Below are 21354 nucleotides of genomic sequence, written 5' to 3'. Positions count from 1 at the left end.
CACTGCCCCCCACACACCACTTTTTTACTTGGATTGTCTTCAGTTACTCTGACCTACCCCAGACCCTGATAAGAGGAACCAGTGCACACACTTTTGTGTCCAACTTCTTCACTTAAAAGCTTTAGGGACATATAATTCACATGCCACAAAATACCCATTTGAAGCATGCAATTCTGTGTTTGGTGTCTGTACGTAAGAAATTCTGTACCTGTTCATAGTCGCCCTCGATTCCCCTCAACTCTGCCACTCTGGCAACCACCAGTCTACTTTCTGCTCTACAGATCTGCCTATTCCGTCCCTCTACGCTCAGCATGAACAGCCATGGTTCTGGGGAGCATGGGTGGTCTGTTCCTTTGTGTGGCTGAGTAGCACTCCCATGTGTGAACACCCACAGCTTCTTTATCCGTCCTCTGTGGATGGACATGAGCACAGCTATGTCCACTTTCAGCACGGAGGCTACCTCTGAAGTTAGAGGGGATGGCAATGATGCAAAGGTCAACAGAACTATACTATGCTGAGTCAGGGACTGCAGAGCCTCCAAACTGAAACCACGCCACAGGGAAACAGCAGCAGGTGCTATGAGGAAGGCAGAGCCAACGTCCTCCCCAGAGCCAAGATTCAAACCCTAGAAAAGAAGATGGAGATGCCAGAAGGAGCAGCAAAGGAGAAATTCACCAATGTCCACAACTGTGGTGATGATATAAGAAAGCCCCAAGCTATGACATAATAAAATAGAAACCTCCTGATGCAGGCTGAGGGGAGCGTCACTCTGGACAGTGGATGACTGTCTCAAGATGACTACCAGGATGCATGCTGAGCCTTGAATATCTGCATTATAAGAACTCTCCCCAAGGAAAATGCTATGGATGTGTGCAAAAATCCACCCACCAAAGATGACTTCAGACCATTTGATTACATCTCTGCTAACAGGTACTGGTAATCTAAGTCATGAGAAAACCCAACCAGGGATCGCTCTCTGGCCATTAAGAATGAAATCACAAGAGCATGACACAGCAAAGAAAGATGCTGTAATATAGGCTCAAGAAAAAGAACAACCCCAGGAGGTACATGCGTGTTTGGGGAACAAAATTAGGTTGAGAATTTATGTAACAGAAACAAGTATGACTGTGGAACATCCTTTATTTTGTTCCTATTTCCTAGATTTCCTGAAACGAACATACATTACTTCTGAAACAATAATTAAACAAATGCATGCCTCCAACAGCCCCTCAAGGCCCATCGGAGAACCAGATTCCGGCCACCCCACTCTGCAGCAGCTAACGTCTGCTTGTGGAGAAATGTGGGAGGTGAGGTTTCAGAGCCACACTGGCAGAGGAGGGAGAGCGTATGGCTCTGGTCACCATATTTACAAGTTAATACTCAAGGACAGCTTGCCAGCTGGTGACACAGACAGGAAGGACACGATGACAGGACAGGAAGAGACAGTGACTTGAGGGAGGTGGCCCCTGCACCCAGGGCCTGGAGGAGGGCAGGAGTGGCAGTCTGTCGTGAAAGTTCACAGCTCAGCAGGGGTCAAAGCACCAGATGAAAGCCATGCAGAGGCTCCACTTTCAGGCTCACAAGTACAACACTGCGTGTTTGCAGTGGCTGACATAGGTACAAATTCCACCAATTCTTCCTGACTCATGAGCAATCACAATTAGCTTGCTATCTTTCTCGATAGGCAGCATGACCTCCTGAAATGACAGGCACACATGCATGAGAGTGCCCAGGTTCCAAGGCAACACCAGGACTGCAGCGACATTCCCTAGGGCCAATCTGCTGCTCAGACTTGAAAGAGGCTGGAGAAGGAGCAGGCAGCTCTGCCTATCTACACAGAAGGCTCCAGTCTCAGCTTGCCATGACCATCTATCTCATGGAGGTGAGCTTGAGAACGCACACCATCTAGCAGCTTCCAACACCCCCACCTCACTGCCCACTGAAGGTCGTCCAGGCTCAGGACCTCCTCCTGAAGGCAGGATTTCTGAGTGACGGCAGGCCTTTCATCATCTGGAAGCACAAGTTAGGAAAGACTGAGATCTATCTGGACTGTGTCTATAGCAGGGGACTATAAGCGAGACCTACCACTAGTTTGCTGAAAACCAGTTTTCAAGACCTAACCAGGTATTTGGAAAAGAAGCTTCCTAAATACATTATACTTTACTTCCATGTTTGCTTATTTATACTGAAAATGGCTGCAGAGAAGGAAGCCTTAAGTGACCTGCAGGACAACAGTAGGCTCTGGTTGCTCAAGGAAACAGCATGATTATGCCTATCTGCCCCCATCCTCCTGGTGCCAAGACAAAGCCCTGTCTGGCAGAGGGGACATGCCACACAAAAAAAAGGCTTTCCATAGGAGCCCATGGGCAGTGGCAATTCTGTAAGATGCCCTGCCATACTGTCCTGCCACACTGGCCCTCAAGGGTAGGACATCCTGGGGGAGTCCTCAATTCATTGAAAAGCACACCGGGCTACAACCCAAGGTTCCCTTCCTGCTCACATTCATCATATACCCACCATCACTTTGTGGTCCTGTGAATCTCCTGGGTGCCCAAGGAGATGTGTGACCATGGACCAAGACCCAACCCTTTATCAGTTACTTCTTCACATGCCTTGGATCAGGTCTGGTAACCAAGTACAGGATTTTCTTGTAACTGAAACTGTATAATGAGATCAGAGGGGTGTCCAGCCCCAGTGACATTTTTATTGCAGCAAAAAGGGAACTTCCCTGGCCACATCCAAAGTGGTAATAATCCCCCTATATACTGGTCCCTTGTAATTTATCCCATCTCCTTTCATTTTCATTATAGTCCTAAGTGATGTGGATTGTTGCACCCATTTCACAGATAAAGACAGTAAAGCATGATAACCTGTCTTGGAACTCAGAATGCAAGTGTGCTGGCCTGCAAATTCTGGCTGCCTGGCAGCAAGACTGACTATCCCACTCCATGGCACTGTTTCTACACTCCAGAGAAGAGAGCAGAGAAGCATCCGTTGTAGCTCAGTGCTGAGCTAAATGCTAGAGTGCATGAGCATGTGCCCATTCCTGAAATAGACAAAAAGCAGGGCTACTTTCCACCAAGCCAGGATTCCTAGAGCCTCAACAGCTGCATGGAAAAGCTACCCGGAATCCTCACATGCAGAGAAGCACAGGAATCTTTGCTGAAGAGCCTCACTTGAGTAAGATCCAGAGAATTAGCCTGAACCTCAAATCTGCCTTCAAGGAAAAGGCAGGTATGTATAGAGGGTCCCAGGCCTGGGCCAACAGCTCAGAGGCTTAAGGACCTGCTAGCCCCACAGATGTATTTACTCCTGTACAAAATGAGGATGCTGCAGTCAGCTTTGTCTCTCGCCGAAGGCTGCTTTAGTGAGACACAGGGCATAGAAGTGCTCAGAGGACTGTAATTTACAATGCATGCTTTGCAAAATTGCTCAACAGGAAAACCACAGCTCAAGGCGGTAGTCAGGACCCTTGGAGAACCATAGTTACCTGGCCCTGTTGTCACAGCCACAAATTGCGCCTGCCCACCCAGCTCCACCTAAGACACATTCAGCCTAAAGACAAGGAGCCACAGGTGCTCTCAAGTGCCACCCTGCAGGGTGAGTGTGGCCTAGAAGAGTGCCAGGTGGTGAAAACTAAAAATGTAGTTGAGGCAGGAAGCTATGATTCAAGTAAAAAAAGGCTTCAGGAGCTGGGTTCAGTGGTGCACACCTGTATTTCCAGCAACTCAGGAGGCTAAGGCAGGAGGAGTGCAAGTTCAAGGCTTCCCTCAGCAACTCAGCAAGGCCCTGTCTCAAAAATAAAAAGGGTTGGGGATGCGGCTCAGCTTTAAAGTGTCCCTAGGTTTGGGGCTGGGGATGTGGCTCAAGCAGTAATGCCTGGCATACCGGGGCGCTGGGTTCGATCCTCAGCACCACATAAAATAAAGATGTTGTGTCCACCGAAAACTGAAAAATAAATATTAAAAATCAATCAATCAATCAATCAAATAAAGTGTCCCTAGGCTCAACTCCCAGTAGCCCTCCCCTTACCACCAAAAAAAAAAAAAAAAAAAAGATGCTACAGAAGCTCTGGATAACTGTGGATTCTCTGGACCTTTGTGAGTCAGCTCCATACCCCAGGCCCAAACACTGCAAAGAGCACATGTTTGGTATAGGCTTCCTCTGAGAAGATTTACCAGAAAGCATAATTACTGAACTCGGAAAACAAGGTGGGAAGGGGGCTATCAGAGTAACGAGATCTATCTTTAAGCCACATTATTTTAAAAACTAAAACAACAAAAGGTCTAAAATCTGAATGTATGAAATTGAAATATAAGCATGATAATTTTTTAAACTTACAAAAGTATATCCCCAAAACTCTTACAGGAGAAATCTCTACTACCCATAATAAGCTACTTCGTTTCCCTTTCCTCTTCCCCATTTCTTCTCCTCTCCTTTAAAACCACTGCCACAGGTGCTGTGGCTACATCTGTAATCCCAGTGACTCGGGAGGCTTGGGAAGAAGGTTACAAGTTAGAGGCCAGTCTGGGCAACTTAACAAGACCCTGTCTTGAAATAAAAAAAATAAGAAGGGCTGGGGATGTGGCTTAGTGCTAGAGCATCCCTGGGTTGTTCCCAGTATCGAAACCAAAACAAACCAAATAAAAACACCGCAAACTCAACACGCTGATATAGAGAAATACTCCAAAGATGTAACGAATCAAACAACCCTAAACACACACCCATACAAAGACTTTCAAGTGTCTGAAAATGACTGTGTGCTCCTAATAGGATTGCCTAAATCACAAAAGTAGCACCTCATCAAGTGCGGTGGCACACACCTATAATCCCAGCAGCTCAGGAGGCTGAGACAGGAGGATCAGGAGTTCAAAGCCAGCCTCAGCAACGGTGAGATCCTGTCTTTAAATAAAATACAAAATAGGACTAGGATGTGGCTCAGTGGTCCAGTGCCCCTGAGTTCAATCCCTGGTACCAAAAAACAAAAATAGCATCTCCTTGCTATTATTTAGGTAATACAAACTTTCAGTGATTTGAAATAATCATAGTGGTGGTGGTGGTGGTGGTGGTGGTGGTGGTGGTATTCATCCTGAGACCACTGTGTTCTAAAGCTGGCTGTGGTGGTGATAGTGTACCAGTGTGCAGGAATACCCAGGAAGTCACCGAGTGGCATGTTCCAGATGCATAAACTGCATTTCAATAAAGCTGTCACCAATGTCCCACCAAGAAAACCCAGGAAGCACAAAAGAGGATCCTACAACTTCTCATAGCTAGAAGTGAGAGAGCTAGTAAAGACCTGCAGCACCGTGTCAAAAGGCATGTAGAAGGCACCTCTGAGAGCCGTCCCCGGGCACAAGGCTGGACCTGGACACCACAAAGAGTAACTCTGCACTGGGTGAAACATGTCAAGCACGCCTAAATTCACTCACTCATAATGATAATTTTCTAAAAAAACATTAATCGGTCATGCTAAAGGGTGCTTGAAAATACTCATGATTTTGAAAACTGGTATACAAAAGAAGGGAACTAAGCTCGACATGAAGGTGACAAAGAGAAGTCTCTCAGACACATTCCAGCTAAGTCAGTGATGAAGGAAATGGCAGATGTCCATGTTCCTGTTCTATAACCCTGAGGAAGCAATGGACACAGGCATGACGGTTGATGGCCTCTGACACCTCCAAGGGAAAGCCCAGCTCACTCAAGGATGCAGGGCATCCTCCCAAGCACAAGGCCCTGGTCTGCTGCGTCTTGGATTCCAGCAAGTCGCAGCTGGAGGAGCATGCTGGCAGCACTGCCTGGTGCCCCACATGGCTCAGGTGCGAGACTCCAGGAGCAGCCGCTCTCCACAAGAACAAGTTGCAAGGAAAAAAGTAAAAAAAAAACCTTCAGACACCGATCAATGAACTCAGAGTATGAACTTTATTTGGATCTTGAAGTAAAAAAATGAGCCAGTCAGAAGTAGCAAACCACACCCTGCAGGTCAAATCCAGCCTAAGGCTGGTGTCTGCAAGGCTCTCTAGGTAAGAAGGTCATTTCAAAAACAACAAAAATGAAAACAAAGGGCCCTCTGTGGCCTGGAATGCCTGCAATGTCCCTCTCTCAAACAAGCCTGTTCCAGAGATGGCAGGACATGGCACCTGGGATCTGCTCCCACATCATCCAGGGAGCAGGTAGAGGGGAGAAGAAACAAAAGTGGCCATGATGAGGGGAAGGACCTAGGAAACCCCGAGAGGCCTCAAGAGTCTCTTCTCTTTCTATTCACTGTTCTGTTTTGCAAGTGTTGAAAATTGTTCATAATAAAATATTTAAAAATAGTCTGAAAAGGATAAAAGAAATGGCTTATTTGAAATGTCAATGTGGCAGACAGGTGGTTGCCCCACAGTATCTGTTCTTCCTGATGGATTTTCAGCTGGGCATATGATCAAGCTCTGGCCAATATAATGTACATGAAAATTTTGTGAGGCTTTCCAAGAAGCCTCCTTAAAGGAAAAGGGACGACTTCGTATTCTCATCTTCCTTGCTGGCTGGAATGTAGACATGATGGCTGGGGATGAAGTGGCTATTCTGAATCATGAAGTAGAATCCGTGTGCTAAGAAGAGCAGGAATGCAAGATGGAAACACCCCTGTCTGTGCTGTGACAGTGTCCTGCCAGTCCCTGACTCTCCGTCTCTGTACTCTTTCAGATGACATTGAATAAGTTCTGTTTTTAAAAGCTACTATTATTTTGGGGTTTCTTGCTATCAGACCTAATCTGAATTGACAGCCAGAAAACATTTCAAAATACTGCTGTTATACAAGCGGAGCCTGGCACCTAAGGTTGGTTGAGGGTGATGGTTAAATGACAGAACTGTAGGCTTCCACGAGTTCTCCCCACAGTCATCAGGGTAAGAAGCCCTTTGTTCGTTGGTTTGGAGTGTGTGTGCCCAGAGACTGGGGAGTTTCAGGTGAAGAGGGGAGACCTACAGGGAAGCCTCCACACCTGGAAGGTTTAGAGGAGGGCAGAGCTGAGTGCAGGGAGTTGGGTGCGGAGTCACCATCTAAGGAAAAGAGGAAGAGCTGAAATTCAACCACAGAGCTGGGAAGATGTGAAATTTGTCAGATTGCCTGGAGAAGAGCCATGGCCACTGTCAGGGACAGGCGAAGTTGAGCTCATCTGGAAATGAGCATTTCTGTGGGGAGAAGTACTCAGCTATGTCCACTGGGCATCCAGCACTCAGACTTCATGTCCAGTACCTCACCTTGCCTGTCCCCAGGCTTCAGGGTAAACATCTCAAAACCTCATGGCCAAGCAGGGGCATTTACATTGGGCTTAAATGATAAATGACCACTCGCTTAGGGATAAGCATAGTCATCTGGCTTGAAAACATTTTTCAATCTCTCTCCCCCAAAATAAAATTCTGTTTAACGGGCTGGGGATGTGGCTCAAGCGGTAGCGCGCTCGCCTGGCATGCGTGCGGCCCGGGTTCGATCCTCAGCACCACATACCAACAAAGATGTTGTGTCCGCCGAGAACTAAAAAAAAAATAAATAAATAAATATTAAAAATTCTCTCTCTCTCTCTCTCTCACTCTCTCTTTAAAAAAAAAAAAAGAAAGAAAGTATTTAAAAAAAAATTCTGTTTAACAACTGAATGAGTCACCTGAAAGATAGTGAGTTGGTCTGGAGGAACATTTCCCCTCCCGGAGGGATGACAACAGTAGGTACATGCCTTGTTTCTGCACACTCCTGGCCCCTCACAACCCAGGGACATGGGTGTGTGGGGTGTCCCAGGCCTGAGGGACACAAAGGAGGCTCCAGCACAGAGAATCCCTCTGTGCTGAGTGTGGCTCTCTTGCCTGAGGGAGGCAGTGGAGGTGGCTGGGTGCACAGGAGGTTCTCTGCCCTCAGAAGGCAAGCCCCCCAGGTGGAGGCCTGCAGGAGCTTTGCTCATCACTGTCTTCACCATCTGGCGACAGAGGCGCTCCCTACACACTTCCTAAATAAGTGTGACAAAAGTGAATCTATAGAAATTCTCACTGCAGAATCTCTGTTCTGGTGAAAGTAGTTTTAAGACAACTGGGGAGAAGTTACTGGTTCTTAGACATTGCCAGGTTCAAATCCCACAGGTTCTTTTTCAGTCTGGTCATAGAAAGACTGGAGAAATTCCCTTTTAATGAGGGTGACGCTGTCCTGATTCCATTTCGGGTTGCCGTGAAGCCAGTGAGGAAACCCCACCTCTTCTGTGCCAACTTGCTTTGCTCTCGGCAGCATCAGCGTGGTGGAGGGACCCACACAGTGTCACCTGGAAAGCGAACAGTAGCATCTCCAGAGGCCTGAACAGTATAGCAGCTGGATGAGTCAAAGCTGAGCTGAGTGCCTCGCAGGTCAGGCCTCCCGCTGCCTGCTGCCTGTGGGGAGCTATCATGAGGAAGCAGCGAGAGTAGCTAAGGGACTAGCATGAAATCTGGAGAGCAACACAGATCTCTCAATGGCTGCACCGGGCTCCACTCTGAAGTCTCACAGGACTTAATAACTCTGGGGGTGCCGAGGACATAGAAGCAGTCAGAGTAGACAGGAGCCATGCATCCCTGGACATGAACTCAGATTTCCCTGCAGACACTCAGCTGTCCTTACTAGGTGTTTGAGGTGGGAGCCCCTGGACCTTGAGCTAACTGTGACCACTTGGGAGCAAACTGCCATACCAAACAATGCTTTCTTAGACTTTCTTAGCCCCTCCCTTGGGATCCTTGCTCTGCTCTCCAGGGTCCATGCAGGAGGCTTTCAGGAAGCTGTGATCTGGTGAGTGTGGAGGAATCTTTCTTGATATAGAGTAAGTACCTCAGCTATCATTTTGGGTTTGTGGGTAGAAGGTAAGAGAATGAAATTTTTCTGAGCCACATTCATAAATCATGCATTTAGCACCACAAAGTTAATAACAAACAGTGCTAATGCCAAGTGCTTAGCATGTACCTGGCACCGTTCCACAAGCACTCCATATACTAACTCAATCCTATCTGCAACCCTATGACACGTGCTTTTACTATTTAAATTAAAAAAAAAATTGTTCTAATTAGTTATACATGACAATAGAATGCATTTTCATACATTATACATAAATGGAGTATAACTTCTCATTCTTCTGGTTGGAAGAGATGTAGTTACACAGGTTGTATAATCATATATGCACATAGGGTACATGGTGCTACTACTACACCTATTTATGGACCAGTTAACCAAGGTATAGAGCAGCTAAGGAAACCGCTCATGTGCACTGGCCAGTAAGTGGTGGCCTTGGTATGAAAGCTAGACAGGGTCTCAAGGCCAACTCTTGCCGCCATAGGACGTGGTTTTGTGTAACAGCAGGCTTCCATGTTCTTACTGCCCACAGCTCCAGCCCTGGTCCAAAGGCCCTCACAGGATTCCTGCTCTATGTTTCCCTTACTTTCATCCACCAGGACTTACTCTCTCAAATTAGGGTTTATGCCCCAGAGCCTTTTGGCCTTTGCTTCCCACCTTAACTACAGAGTCATAATTTCCCATTACATTGCTCCTGACTTCCCTGGATGCTGAAACCTCAGACCACACCATAGATATCAAGTAAATACAGGTTCATTTCTTACTCATCTCATTCTTGCTTTTCTACCAAAAATCCCCAAATTTCCTAGAACATGAAAAGGAAAAGCTGATATACTGGGAGTTTTGTGAAAAGTCAAAGCAAAAACAATCTCCACATGTACAAATATGTAACAACACATCCCTCCATTATGAAAAACTACCATGCACCAATAAAAACATGTGGAAGAAGTCTCCACTGCACCATATTTCGTGGGCAGCATGCTCAGAGCCGTGATATGGACTCTGAAGACCAAACACAAGATGCCTCTGGTAGCCTTCCAACAGTGTGGACAAGAACTCCACAGGCTTGCAAGAGTCACTTAGACCAGTCCTGAGAGAAGTAAGCAGTCATCAGACTGAGTACCAGAGACTCTGGAAGACATTCATTTCCAGGCATTAAGTTTATGAACAAGCTCCTAACATGAAGCAGGCTGGCTGCTCCAAGTCCCAACCAGGACAGCCTGGAACCCGCCCTGGTACCTTTACTCCATCCAGAACAGCTTTGATGACTCCCTTCACAGTTGTCACCATCTCCTTGTCTTCTGAGTTCACGCCTTCCAGCATCACCTGGTCAGACCAACGGATGAGGTTGGCAAGACTTTGGTACACTCGGCTGTAGCAGGAGGAGAGGGCTGAGCTAGAGGAAGAGAGGGTTTTGAAAAAGAATATGAACAAATCTCAAGCATGACCAATGCCTGCAGATGTTCACGTGATGCAAGACCAATTTCTCAATGGCCAGGGAATGTTCTTGTCTTGCTTTTTAAAAATCCACACCTCTAGTGAAGAAGCAGACCTCATTTGCCCTATGCCTTTCTCTTTACAGCCAACCAAGATTTTGTAGGGCTCTTATGTTCTCATCTGTTATAATTTTTTAAAAATTTCCAAACTATAACATGAAAATTCCACCAAAACAGTTAACAAAACTTTTCCAAACTTCACATCCCTCTACCCTTCTATGAAATTCTGATGACATCTTATATACCACCCATCTCCTCTGGACAGTCACACAAGCTAAGAGGTCTGTGGAATTTTACTGGGCAGGACCCTTTAAAGGCAGAGCCATGAGCTCAGAAAGACCTGCAGTTTATTAGAATTTCTCCTATCCTGGCTCAATTTTACCAACCTCTTTGCACTATAACTGTGGCTGATAAGTCGGAGGAACGCACTAATGACTGTTCTGAGAAAACAATGAACCAACAAGCAAGGTGACCTGTGATGGTGGTGGGGATGTGTGACAGTGGTGACGTGTATGTGTGTGTGTGTGTGTGTGTGAGAGAGAGATGCACCGGCTCTGATGCCAAAACAGGCAAGAGGAGCTGAGGGGGTGCTGGGAGAAGCCCCAGTGAGCACAGAGCAGCAGCTGAGATATGTAAGTTACTCATCTTTCCCAGAGTTTTAAATAACCAAAGAAATGGAAAGATGGTTATCTTTCCATTTCAGACTTAAGGCATTATAACAAAGGAAGAGCAAAATATAAAAGGGGACCTCTAGCAAAGCCTGCTGCCTTCCACCCTGTGGCTCCACCACAGCATGGCACAGCTGAGCTTCTAGGGATGATGAGGTAGTATGAGGACACTGGTGTTTAATACTTAATTTCCACCAGCATCAGTTGCTGAAGGTCCCCTGCAGGCACTGAAAGAGCTGGCAACACACTATAACAATTAGCTGCAGGATTTAGCTAAGGTGACTCTAGCAAGGATTTTCCCAGAGGCTGACTAGCACTGGAAGGTGGCAAGAGAGGTGATGCATCCTCTCTTGCCACCATCCTCTCCCCTGCCCACTGGCCTCAGGTCCATTGCTACCCTTTGTCTCTTCACTTCCAGTCAACTCTGGCCTCTCCCAGGTCTGTGCAGTTCCTCCTCTGAGAAGTCTGGTCAGACTAACTCCAGCTCTCTCCAAACTCTCCCTTCTTCAAGTCCCAACAGAGCTTCTAACTTGATACCACAAATCAGCTCCTTTGTTATCTGAGAAGGATTTCCAACTAGGTTTTAACTCTTCCCTGGTAGAGACCATTACATGAAAACAGATATTTAAGGGCATTTAAAAGGGAGTCATCATGCATCTAACTACAGCCTAAGGTCAGACTCTCTCAAAGAACAGACCGAGCCCTCCTGGGAGCTGGGCAAGGATTAACCATGGGATTCATGGCACAGACAGCTAAGCCACACCACCCAGCAGCAAGGAGCGTCTAGCCTAAAGGTTATGATCTCTAGCGATCAGCAGAAATGCCCATGGGAAGCTCAGGGCAGAGAGTTCCCTGAAAATAAAGACACTATTGACTTTATCTTCCACAAGAAGGGAACTGAATTTTGTTGCCAAGTTCTGAAAGTCATTCATAAAACCTCAGCCTCCTGGGGGCCAATAACTACTGAGCCATCTGGAGAAACTGAAACAGAGATGCATTCACCTTGAACAGGTACCATGGATAAAAAACAAATAATGGGCCAGCCTTGGAAGAAAAAGTTCCTGCTAGGCTTTCATTTGAGATTACATTTAATATGGCCCTTCTTTTTATACTTAGTAATCAATATGGGGCCAACTGCCTGCTGACCTTTAAGAAGAAATGCACTCCAGCAGTATAAGCTCCTGAACTCAACAAGGCCACCCAGCCCCCAGTCCCCCCCACCCAGTCCACAGGCTGCTTAGGAGGCCCTGGCCTGCCCCGCCCCACACAAGGGTTCTCCTACTCTAGCCCTGAGGCTGGTTCTTCTCTCTTTCCTTGATCATTCAAGCAACTGAAGACTCTCGGGACTGAAGGTCCTAATAAAAGGTGGTTAACCGTGTAGGGTGACTGAGGGTACTTAGATAATGTCCCCTGGTTTGGCAGTAACCTGCCTTAGTGTCAAGGCCCCAGGAGGAGCAAGGATCTGTTGCCAGAACAGCCCAAGGACAGCTGGGAGAGAGGGGAAAGGATCCTTTTCCTATTCCTAGAAACCTGTGTTTCGAGGACCCCAAACCAAGATGCCTCTGCACCCTCACTGGTGACACAGCCAAGGACTTGGGAGCAACTCACCTGTGCTGGATACGAGGGTCAGTCTGCACCAGAGGTAAGACGGCCTCCAGCACCTTGCTGGCAGAGCCCGGGAGCATTTCCAGCACCTTCTTGTCTACAGCCATTTTGTCCACAATGGTCTTAAAGTAGCGCAAGGCACTGACGACTTCCTTCTCCTTCTCCTCCAGCCAGCTCAGGTTCTGAAAGGAAACATAAAGCATAAGCAGGAGGAGCGAGCTTTAAGGGAGCTGTTTGAAAAATAAATGAATAAAAGTTTCTGCAAACCAGCTTGAGACTGCTGAGAACAGAAAACATTCTGGAGGGCTGGGGATGTGGCTCAAGCGGTAGCGCGTTGGCCTGGCATGCGCACGGCCCGGGTTCGATCCTCAGCACCACATACAAACAAAGATGCTGTGTCCGCCGAAAACTAAAAAGTAAATATTAAAATTCTCTCTCTCTCTCTCTCACTCTCTCTTAAAAAAAAAAAAAAAAGAAAACATTCTGGCTGCAGAAACTAAGTCAGATTATTTTTCCATGGCTTGTGATCAGCAGACAGAGGCCAGACCTGAAGGAAGAAGGGGTTTAGACTAAGAAAGCTGAGAAATTCCTGAATTCTCTCCCCACACCTGAGGTCCCCAAACCATTCTCTTCCATGTCCTAAGCAGCTACACTGAGAACCACCTCTAATCTCAGGAAGTGCAGCATGTGCTGACTTGCTGCTATCTTGCAATAGCCCAGTCCCATGGCACACCTGTCCTATAAACCAACCTGGAGATCCCAGGTTTTTCTTCCAAAGACCCAAGGGTTTTCAACCCATCTCCCACACTGTTCAACCTCCTCTCAACACAATGTCATGCTACCCCTACAGCACCTGGCAACCCAGGGCGGGAAGGGTGAGAAACTCTGGCGTGAAAGCTGAAATTGCTGGAGAGATGGCAGCAGTTCAGCTGCTACTTGTGCAGTGGCTGCTGACAGCATCCAGGCCCTGTTCCTGAGGAAAGCTGCCTGTGAGGGCGCTACATGTTCCAGAACTCAAGCCAACCACACCATCCTTCTCCTTGGATGTGGCCACACCCCCTTCCGTTCCTTTCTTTCAACCTCCCCATGGAATGGCCGTGTATTGTCCAGACCCCAGCTGGCAGGTGGGGGAACTGAGTAGTGTACCCAAGGGGCAGGCCCATGAGTGGAAGAGGACTAGAGAATGCTAATAAAAGCAACCTAGGGGGCTGGGGCTCAGTGGTATAGCGCTTGCCTAGCACCATGAGGCACTGGGTTCAATCTTCAGCACCACATAAAAATAAATAATAAAGGTACTGTGTCCATCTACAACTAAAAAAATAAAAATTACATTAAAAAAAGTGCTCGAGGGCAAGAAGAAACTTCTAGAAGACACTGGTACAGACAGTAATTTATAAATATACAAGAACATGACAGAATATTATAAAAATGATTTATGATTTTGAATCCTAGTTCTTTTCTTCTAAAATGAGAGGGAATGTCCCTTTAAACTTTAAAAAGTTCAATAGAGGAATTATTTCATAGGAATCTCAAAGAAAAATCTATAAGTGAATGGGATCAGTGAGTAAATAGGTTCTTCAGTCAGACTCCTCCCAAAGACCCAAGTGACTCCCCTCTGTGGGTTACCTCCCCAAGGTGTTCTCTCTGTGATTACTGGGCACCCGTCTCCCTCACCTTCTTTCCCCCTTTGACTCCTGACAGGTCTGTCTGCTCACTGTCTCCAGGCACTGGTCTTTCTCCCTCTGGGCAAGCGCTCTCGGCTTCGCCATCACCTACCCACAGCCTGGAGGAGCCTGAGAAGCCAGTCCTCTCTGTGCTTGCAGACAGCAAACATGAACCAAAGCCATAGTTTGTCCCGCAAGAGGAAGACTAGGACAAACACTACCATCTTGGCACATCAGAAAATGCTGGAAGCCAGCAATGATGAAACTTGGTGAGGAACAGGACATATTTTTAGAAAATGTGTGTCACTGGGTATGTAAGGGAGAAAGACATTGGCAGGCACTTCAGAGCAGAAAAGAAACCTTCTCTGTCACTGCAGAGAGGACTCATCAGCCATGTAAGAGCTGGCGGCCTGGACTCTTAGGAAAGGGGAGTGACGCACTCTTTAGCCTCCAGCAAAGGTTGTTCCCAGAATCCATGGCTAAACCTAGAGCCTTCCCAGCCTTTCGGTGGTGGAGCAGAGTGTACAGTGACATACCCGCTCCCAGCACTAGCTGGACCTGGGGACTCATTAACTGTGACTTTGCTAATGTTGCCCAGCCTCATACTCTTGGTGTGGCGGATGCACCCACCTGCACACCCTTGCTGCCCTGAAGAAACAGTTGCTGCTCTTGGTCCCCACAAGCCTGTCCTGGGAGGGCCCAGATCCAAGGCCCACCATAGCTCTTGGGAAGCCCTAGATTCTGGGCTCCTTGTCTACAGAGCAGGTAGGACATATCTGCCCTGTGTGACTGCAGAGACCAATGGGGGTGGGGGATGAATGAGGACATGGATAGAAATAATTTCTAGCACTTCACAGACACAATACCAGCACCAGAGATTTTATATCTGCCAATAATAAAGCAAAGAAGCTGGACAAAGGATGCAAAAATCTAAAAAGGAAGAAAAAGGTCTGGATTATAGCCACCACTCACTGGATACCACAGGCCATCTGCAGGACAGGGTTTCCTGTGAACCATTTCATGAAGGCTACAACCACCCCACGGAGCAAACACTATTATTCCACAGGTGAGGAAGCGGGGCTTGGTGGTCAGTGGGGAGGTCAAACAACATGCCCACAGTCAGACACCAGTAGTGACAATTTGGCCTGTTTGATTCCAGAGCCTGGGGAGGCTGAGAGGGGAAAAAAGACTGATCAAGGGGCTGGGATTGTGGCTCTGCAGTAGAGCACTCGTCTAGCACATGCAAGGCCCTGGGTTCGATCCTCAGCACCACACAAAAATAAATAAACAAAATAAAGGTATTGTGTCCAACTACTTCTAAAAAAAATATTAAAAAAAAAAGACTGATCAAAGTACCTTGGAATAAGTAAAGAAATGCATTAGCAATCCCTCGCTCCAAAGCTCTCATTTCCTAAATGGAAAAACAAGGCCCAGATGGACAGAAACTGAAATTGCTTTCCTGCTGGGTGGAGGGTGGTGTCAACTGGACCCAAGGCTGTGCCTGGCTGCAGTGGGCTGCTAAGAAGGACAGCTGTGGAAAAGAGGAGGAAAACTGACCTGTTCTTCACGCCCTCCCTCGACAGCAGAGCAGCAGTGACACCTAACCTGCACTCCACACCCTCATTCCACCTGCAGCCTTGATCTCTGCTCCCCAGAAACCCAGTCTCATTTCCAGCACTACAGGACAAGGAACTACACAAATCTGAGCTAAGCTGGGGCTGGGGGAAAGCAAGTTCAAATTAGCACTATGAAAAACCAGCACTGTGGAACTATTCACAGACAGCGCAACACTGCTTTCCTTTTTTTTTTTTTTGCTGGGCCAGTTATAGCAAGCACAGAACAGTAGTGCCCACTGCCAGGCCCTTGGGTACTGACATCTCCCTGCTTATGTTTCTTATAGGATTGTGACAGCTGAGAGGAAACCTCTGCAGGAGTCTACTCAAGAGTGCCAGGACCAGCACTGTCCAAATGGTCCCCAGGTTGGAAAACTCATCCCTTCTGGACTATTTCTGGACATGGTAATTATGATCACACAGGACTGTCAACTTTGAATTGAGTATTTGGCTAAATTTTCTGTACTACTTTATAATGCTCCATAGCTTACTACTAAGCTTGTTAAAAGGTTGTAAAAAGAGTTTATAAATTTATCTACAGATATGAGACAATTAATGTATCTAAATGAAATGAGTCTGAGAAGACAACAGAATATGGTGGAAAATAGGCTTTGATTAAGAAAAGCTGGGCCAATATCGACACTGTCCATACACTGGGGATAATAAAAGCCTTTTCCACATGATTACAGTGAGGAGAACGTGAAACAGCATGTGCCAAGCCACCCAGGGCAAAGGGAAGCCTCTGTAGGTGCCCAAACCTGAATCTGTACAACCCCCTAACTGGGAGAGCAGGCACACAGCCAGAATAGGGGAGAATGGGTGTGCACTACATTATCCAAGTGGCAAGGGAACCAATGAATGGCAGACAAGCTAGCAGAGAGTCTCTACAGCGGTCTCTGATAGGTGGCAGACCCCTACAGCTGTCGTTCTGCCTGCAGAGCTGCCCCACTAAACAGCAGGTCTGCCCAAGTTTATTGCAGGCAGGTGGATCAGGCCAATAGTTGTCCTCGCAGAAGGTCACACCTGCAGTCTGGCACTATCAATGTGGTTCCATGCTTTGTATGTGTACTGTGGGAGGTCTAGCAGCCCCTACCATCTCCCAACGAGGTGCCCAGTAGCGCCTGCTTCACCCTCCTATGCTGACAACTAGAGATGAATGTCCCTAGATACTGCCAAACATCCCCAGGGGTTTGGAGGAGCCACACTATGCGAGGGGTGCTTCCATATCACATTTTCCTCCATGACCTCTCCTGGGATAAAGAATAAAGAGGGGAAATTCAAGAATCGAAAGGCTGAAATTTGCTGAGTTCAGCAGCAGGGCAAAGCTCTTGGTAAACCATTTTGCTTTGCTCTGCTCTGCCTGGACTAGCATCGGGTGGCAGCTCACTCTCCTTGGAGGTCAACACAAAACAAAACTAGCTCAAGCACAGTCCAAGCCATGCCCTCCCACTCTGCTTCCTCCTGGAATTCAGATCTCTGGCATGGGCAAGACTGCCCTTGTGTCACAGGCTCCTGTAGTTAACACACTGGGCAGAAAAAAATATTATCCAACAAAAGACTTTTGAATTTAAAGACCTTATTTTCTCTATTCCTAACTAGGCTTTTAAGATATTTTGCTGGCCAATCGGAAAACCAAAAGTAGATGAATCGTAAAATTTAAGAATTTTATGCTTAAACAATGGGATAATATTTGTCAATTGTGCTTAATTGGTGGCTGTGACACCATGATAGGTTCTCTCTGAATAATCACTAGAGGATTAAGGATCAATTTGTCTATGAAGTTTGCTTTTATTTTACATGATTAATTTTATTTTTTAAGCATAGTAATACATCAGGATCAATATTTAGGTGTGTGAGACATTAAAAAACAAACAAACACACACTCTGGCTTCCTTTCTTAAAAAAAGAAATGTAGTATCAGATAAGTCAGGCTCTGACAGAGGATGGCCTGTGCCCAAATCTTGCTGGGTGACTGGCTAAATGCTTCTTATCTCTACAGACCCAGTTTCCTTTACGGCAAAACAGATTTTTTACCTGTTAGGGCCACTGTGAAGATTAAAGAAGAAAACATCTGTCAAGCAGTGAGCATGGGCCAGGAAAAGGACCCTGCACTGTTGGCAGCAAAGTCCTGGCCCCAGAGCACTGGGCCCTTCCTCCCGACCCCAGCCTTGCGGATGGCTAGGACAGTGTCCAGGTTTCTTGAGCTTTCCAAGCCTCCTTGCTCAATGACTCACCTCATCTCAGCAATTGAAGGAAAGTACAGCTGCTTTCGAGAGGAGAGGCTCACCCACCCATCCCTGAACCTGCCGGGCCCAAGTAGCACACCCATGCCAACCCTGGAGAGGACCCCAAACTTCTGTGGGGTATTGAATTCTCTCCACAAACCAAGAGAGCTTGAATAAACATTCTCTTTATCCAAGGCCCTGTGAATTCTTCTGCACACTTCAGCCCAGTTGTCACCCAGTCAGAAACAATGATACTGCAATAGAGGTTTTCGTATCCCCAAACCATGGGCCAGGATTCTGCAGTAGAAGGCAAGGCAAAACCAATTGTTCTTAACGTTACACTGACCTTCTGCCTCTGAGACCTGGAAGCCACAGCACTGGTGGACATAAATTCTACTGCCTGCTGCTCCAGATCCAAGGGGATAGGGTAGCCCTCTGGTAGAAATCTGTCTCTTGCCTCCTGGAAGAGAGGAAACCTGGATTCCTACAGAGCTTAAAATGGCCGTGGCAGGCTGAAGGGGGGCTGGTGAAAAGCAACAGTGGCTCAACATCCTGGCTGGCTGGCCCTGCTGAGGTTACTAATACCTGAGGACATCTCTGGTTGGGTCCCAGGGGTTTGCATGTTTCAGAGCCCTAAAGCCGAATGATGGGCATTCTGGACATTACAAACTTCCCATGTATGACTGTGCCCAGGACAATGTGAGGACCTCGGGCAGGAGGCAGCATCTGGGGTGTGAGCAGTGCCCAAGGAAGACACAGCTCGGAAGGGAAGACTGTCCTAGCCAACTAGCTGACTGACATGGCACTATCTAAAGGAGACCCAGGGAGCACACCTACAAAGAGCGCAACTCCCACTGCGGGCTGCAGGGGAGGGCAGCACTGACACCTGGAGAGGCAGCTTACTTTGTTCACAGGCTTCTCCGGAATCTTCACAGACACCTCGGCAGGCTTTCCCTTCTTTGATGGTGTTCTCTTGATTTTGGGCGAGTGGAATTTGTCCATCAGCTTCATGGTGAAGGAGGAGAGATGAGAGCGCTGAGAGTCTGAGAACACAGAGGGACTGACCGTTAGAGGGTGGAGGCCAGGAGTCTGTGTCTGCTGAGCTGCTGGGGAAAGAGCAGTGTCCACACTGCACTCTCTCTCTGACCAGGGATTCAAAGGAAAGGAAATATGCACCCATTGAGTCATCTCTGGGGCTGAGGTAGTTCAGAGGCAGAGCACTAGCCTAGTATGAGGAAGGCCCTGGGTTCCATTGTCAGTACCACAAAAAAGAAAACAAAAATCTCTGCTCTACTCACATTTCAATTTTTGCAATTTCCATCTAGGTTAGGTTGTTCAGAATTGGGGACACCAAAAGCAGTCAAAATGGGTATGGAGAAAGGGTTTACAAATATGTCTAAGTGTCCTTTTCAGTCTGTTTCATGATCTAACCCACGTCCAAGGGAACTAGCTAGGAAAAAGGAACACAGGCAGAATCACAAGCGCAGGGTGTAAGAGCTAGCAGGGAGGGCCTTCCAAGACAACTCTTCATCCTTTGGTGTGGGGAACTGCCTCAATCCACAAGGGCCAGCCCCAGATCTGATAGTGAAGACTGAACTGGAAACAAGGTACTCAAACCCTTCTGGGCCATGGCAAAAGGCTGGATGATATCCCCCATCTAAGATCCAGATGAGACTAGCATGTCTGCTTTCACCATTCTGACCTGACACTGCACTGCAGAGTATTGCAGGAAATTAGGCAGGAAAAGAATATAAAAGGCATCTAGATTGGAAGGGGACACGCAAAACTGTTTGCAGACGACATGACTGTGTGTATGGAAGCCCTCAAGCAATCCCCTAGAAAGCTGTACTGAGCTGTGGGGGCAGCATAGCGGTAGAGTACTTGCCTAGCATGTCTGAGGCCCTGGGTCCATCCCAGCACTGTGAACAAACAAAACAACTATTACTACCCATAAACCCAGTAAAGTCACAGGATACAAGATCAATACACAAAAGCCAAAACTGTATTTATTTACAAGAGCGATGAACATTCCAACATGAAAATTTAAAAGCTCGCGTTTATATCATCATCAAATATCAGTTGATGATATTATAATATTTATATTCATAAATATAATATTTATAATATATAAACAATGTATTCATTATTTTATAATTTATTTATATCATTATGAATAATATAATATTTATGAACATAAATAACATCTTATAATATTTCATCTATATTATCTTCAAAAAGAATAAAATACTCAGGCATAGATTTGACCAAATAAATGCAAGACTTATACACTGAAAACTACAAAATATTGCTGAAATAAAAATCAATGACAATCTAAGAGAATGGAAGGGTGTCTTCTTCCATGGATCCAGGCTCACGGTTGTCAGGAGATTAATACTCCCTGAATGACAGCTTATGGGCCCTATGAGAACCCCAGTTGGCTCTTCTGTAGGAATTGAAATGCTCATCCTAAAACCAGTATGGAAATATAAACAATCGGGCTGGGGATGTGGCTCAAGCGGTAGCGCGCTCGCCTGGCATGCGTGTGGCCTGGGTTCGATCCTCAGCACCACATACAAACAAAGATGTTGTGTCCACCGAAAACTAAAAAATAAATATTTAAAAAAAAAGAAATATAAACAATCCAGAATAGTCAAAGCAGTCCTGGAGAAGAACCAAGCTAAAGACTCACACTTCTCAATTTTAAAATTGTTAGAAAGCCATGCTAATGAAGATAATATGGAATCAATGAAGACAGATATGTGGATCAATGGACTAGAACTGAGGATCCAGAAAGAAACTTGCACGAAGCCAACTAACTGCTTTTCAACCAGGAAGCCAAGGTCACTCGGTAGGGGAAAGAACAGTCTCTTCAACAAATGGTGCTGGGATGATGGAATGTCACATGCCAAAGACGAATCTGGGCCCCTGTATCACACCATTTGTAAAAATGAGCAAGTGAATGAATGCAAGGCCTAACCCAAGACTTGGAACCATAAAACTCTTAGAAGAAAACACTGGAGTTTCTGTGACCTTTTATTTGACCATGTCTTCTTAGATACAATGCCAAAAGCACAAGCAACAAAAGTAAAAACAGATAAGTGGACTTCAATAAAATTGAAAACTTATTGTTGCAATGGTCCCATCAAGAGAGTGGGACGATGACCTGCAGGATGGGAGAAAATATCTGCAAATCATACATCTGATAAGGGATTGTATACAGAAACAGGAAGAACTGGGAATATAGCTC

General features: G+C 46.5%; 1 protein-coding gene across 18 annotated transcripts in view; it reads right to left on the bottom strand.

Moving 5' to 3' along the window:
• RAPGEF1 (Rap guanine nucleotide exchange factor 1) overlaps positions 1 to 21354 on the bottom strand; it is a 127962-nt gene that overhangs the window by 41723 nt on the left and 64885 nt on the right. For 13 of the 18 annotated variants that reach the window (XM_081271369.1, XM_081271372.1, XM_081271362.1 and 10 more), the window contains exons 2-5: positions 19011 to 19150; positions 18454 to 18567; positions 12609 to 12787; positions 10076 to 10232 (exon numbers count right to left, since the gene is read on the bottom strand). In XM_081271369.1, the coding sequence (XP_081127495.1) occupies positions 10076 to 10232; positions 12609 to 12787; positions 18454 to 18567; positions 19011 to 19150 (590 nt within the window). Of the gene's footprint in view, positions 1 to 10075; positions 10233 to 12608; positions 12788 to 18453; positions 18568 to 19010; positions 19151 to 19992; positions 20027 to 21354 lie in introns of all 18 variants that reach the window. The other 5 variants (XM_081271363.1, XM_081271365.1, XM_081271368.1 and 2 more) reach the window with 2 other exon arrangements.

Source organism: Spermophilus citellus (assembly GCF_964194105.1).
Source record: "Spermophilus citellus genome assembly, chromosome: 2".
In the NCBI taxonomy this organism is placed as follows: Eukaryota; Metazoa; Chordata; class Mammalia; order Rodentia; family Sciuridae; genus Spermophilus; species Spermophilus citellus.
Note: the sequence above shows the minus strand (reverse complement) of the source record. Positions and strands in the feature narration are given on the sequence as shown.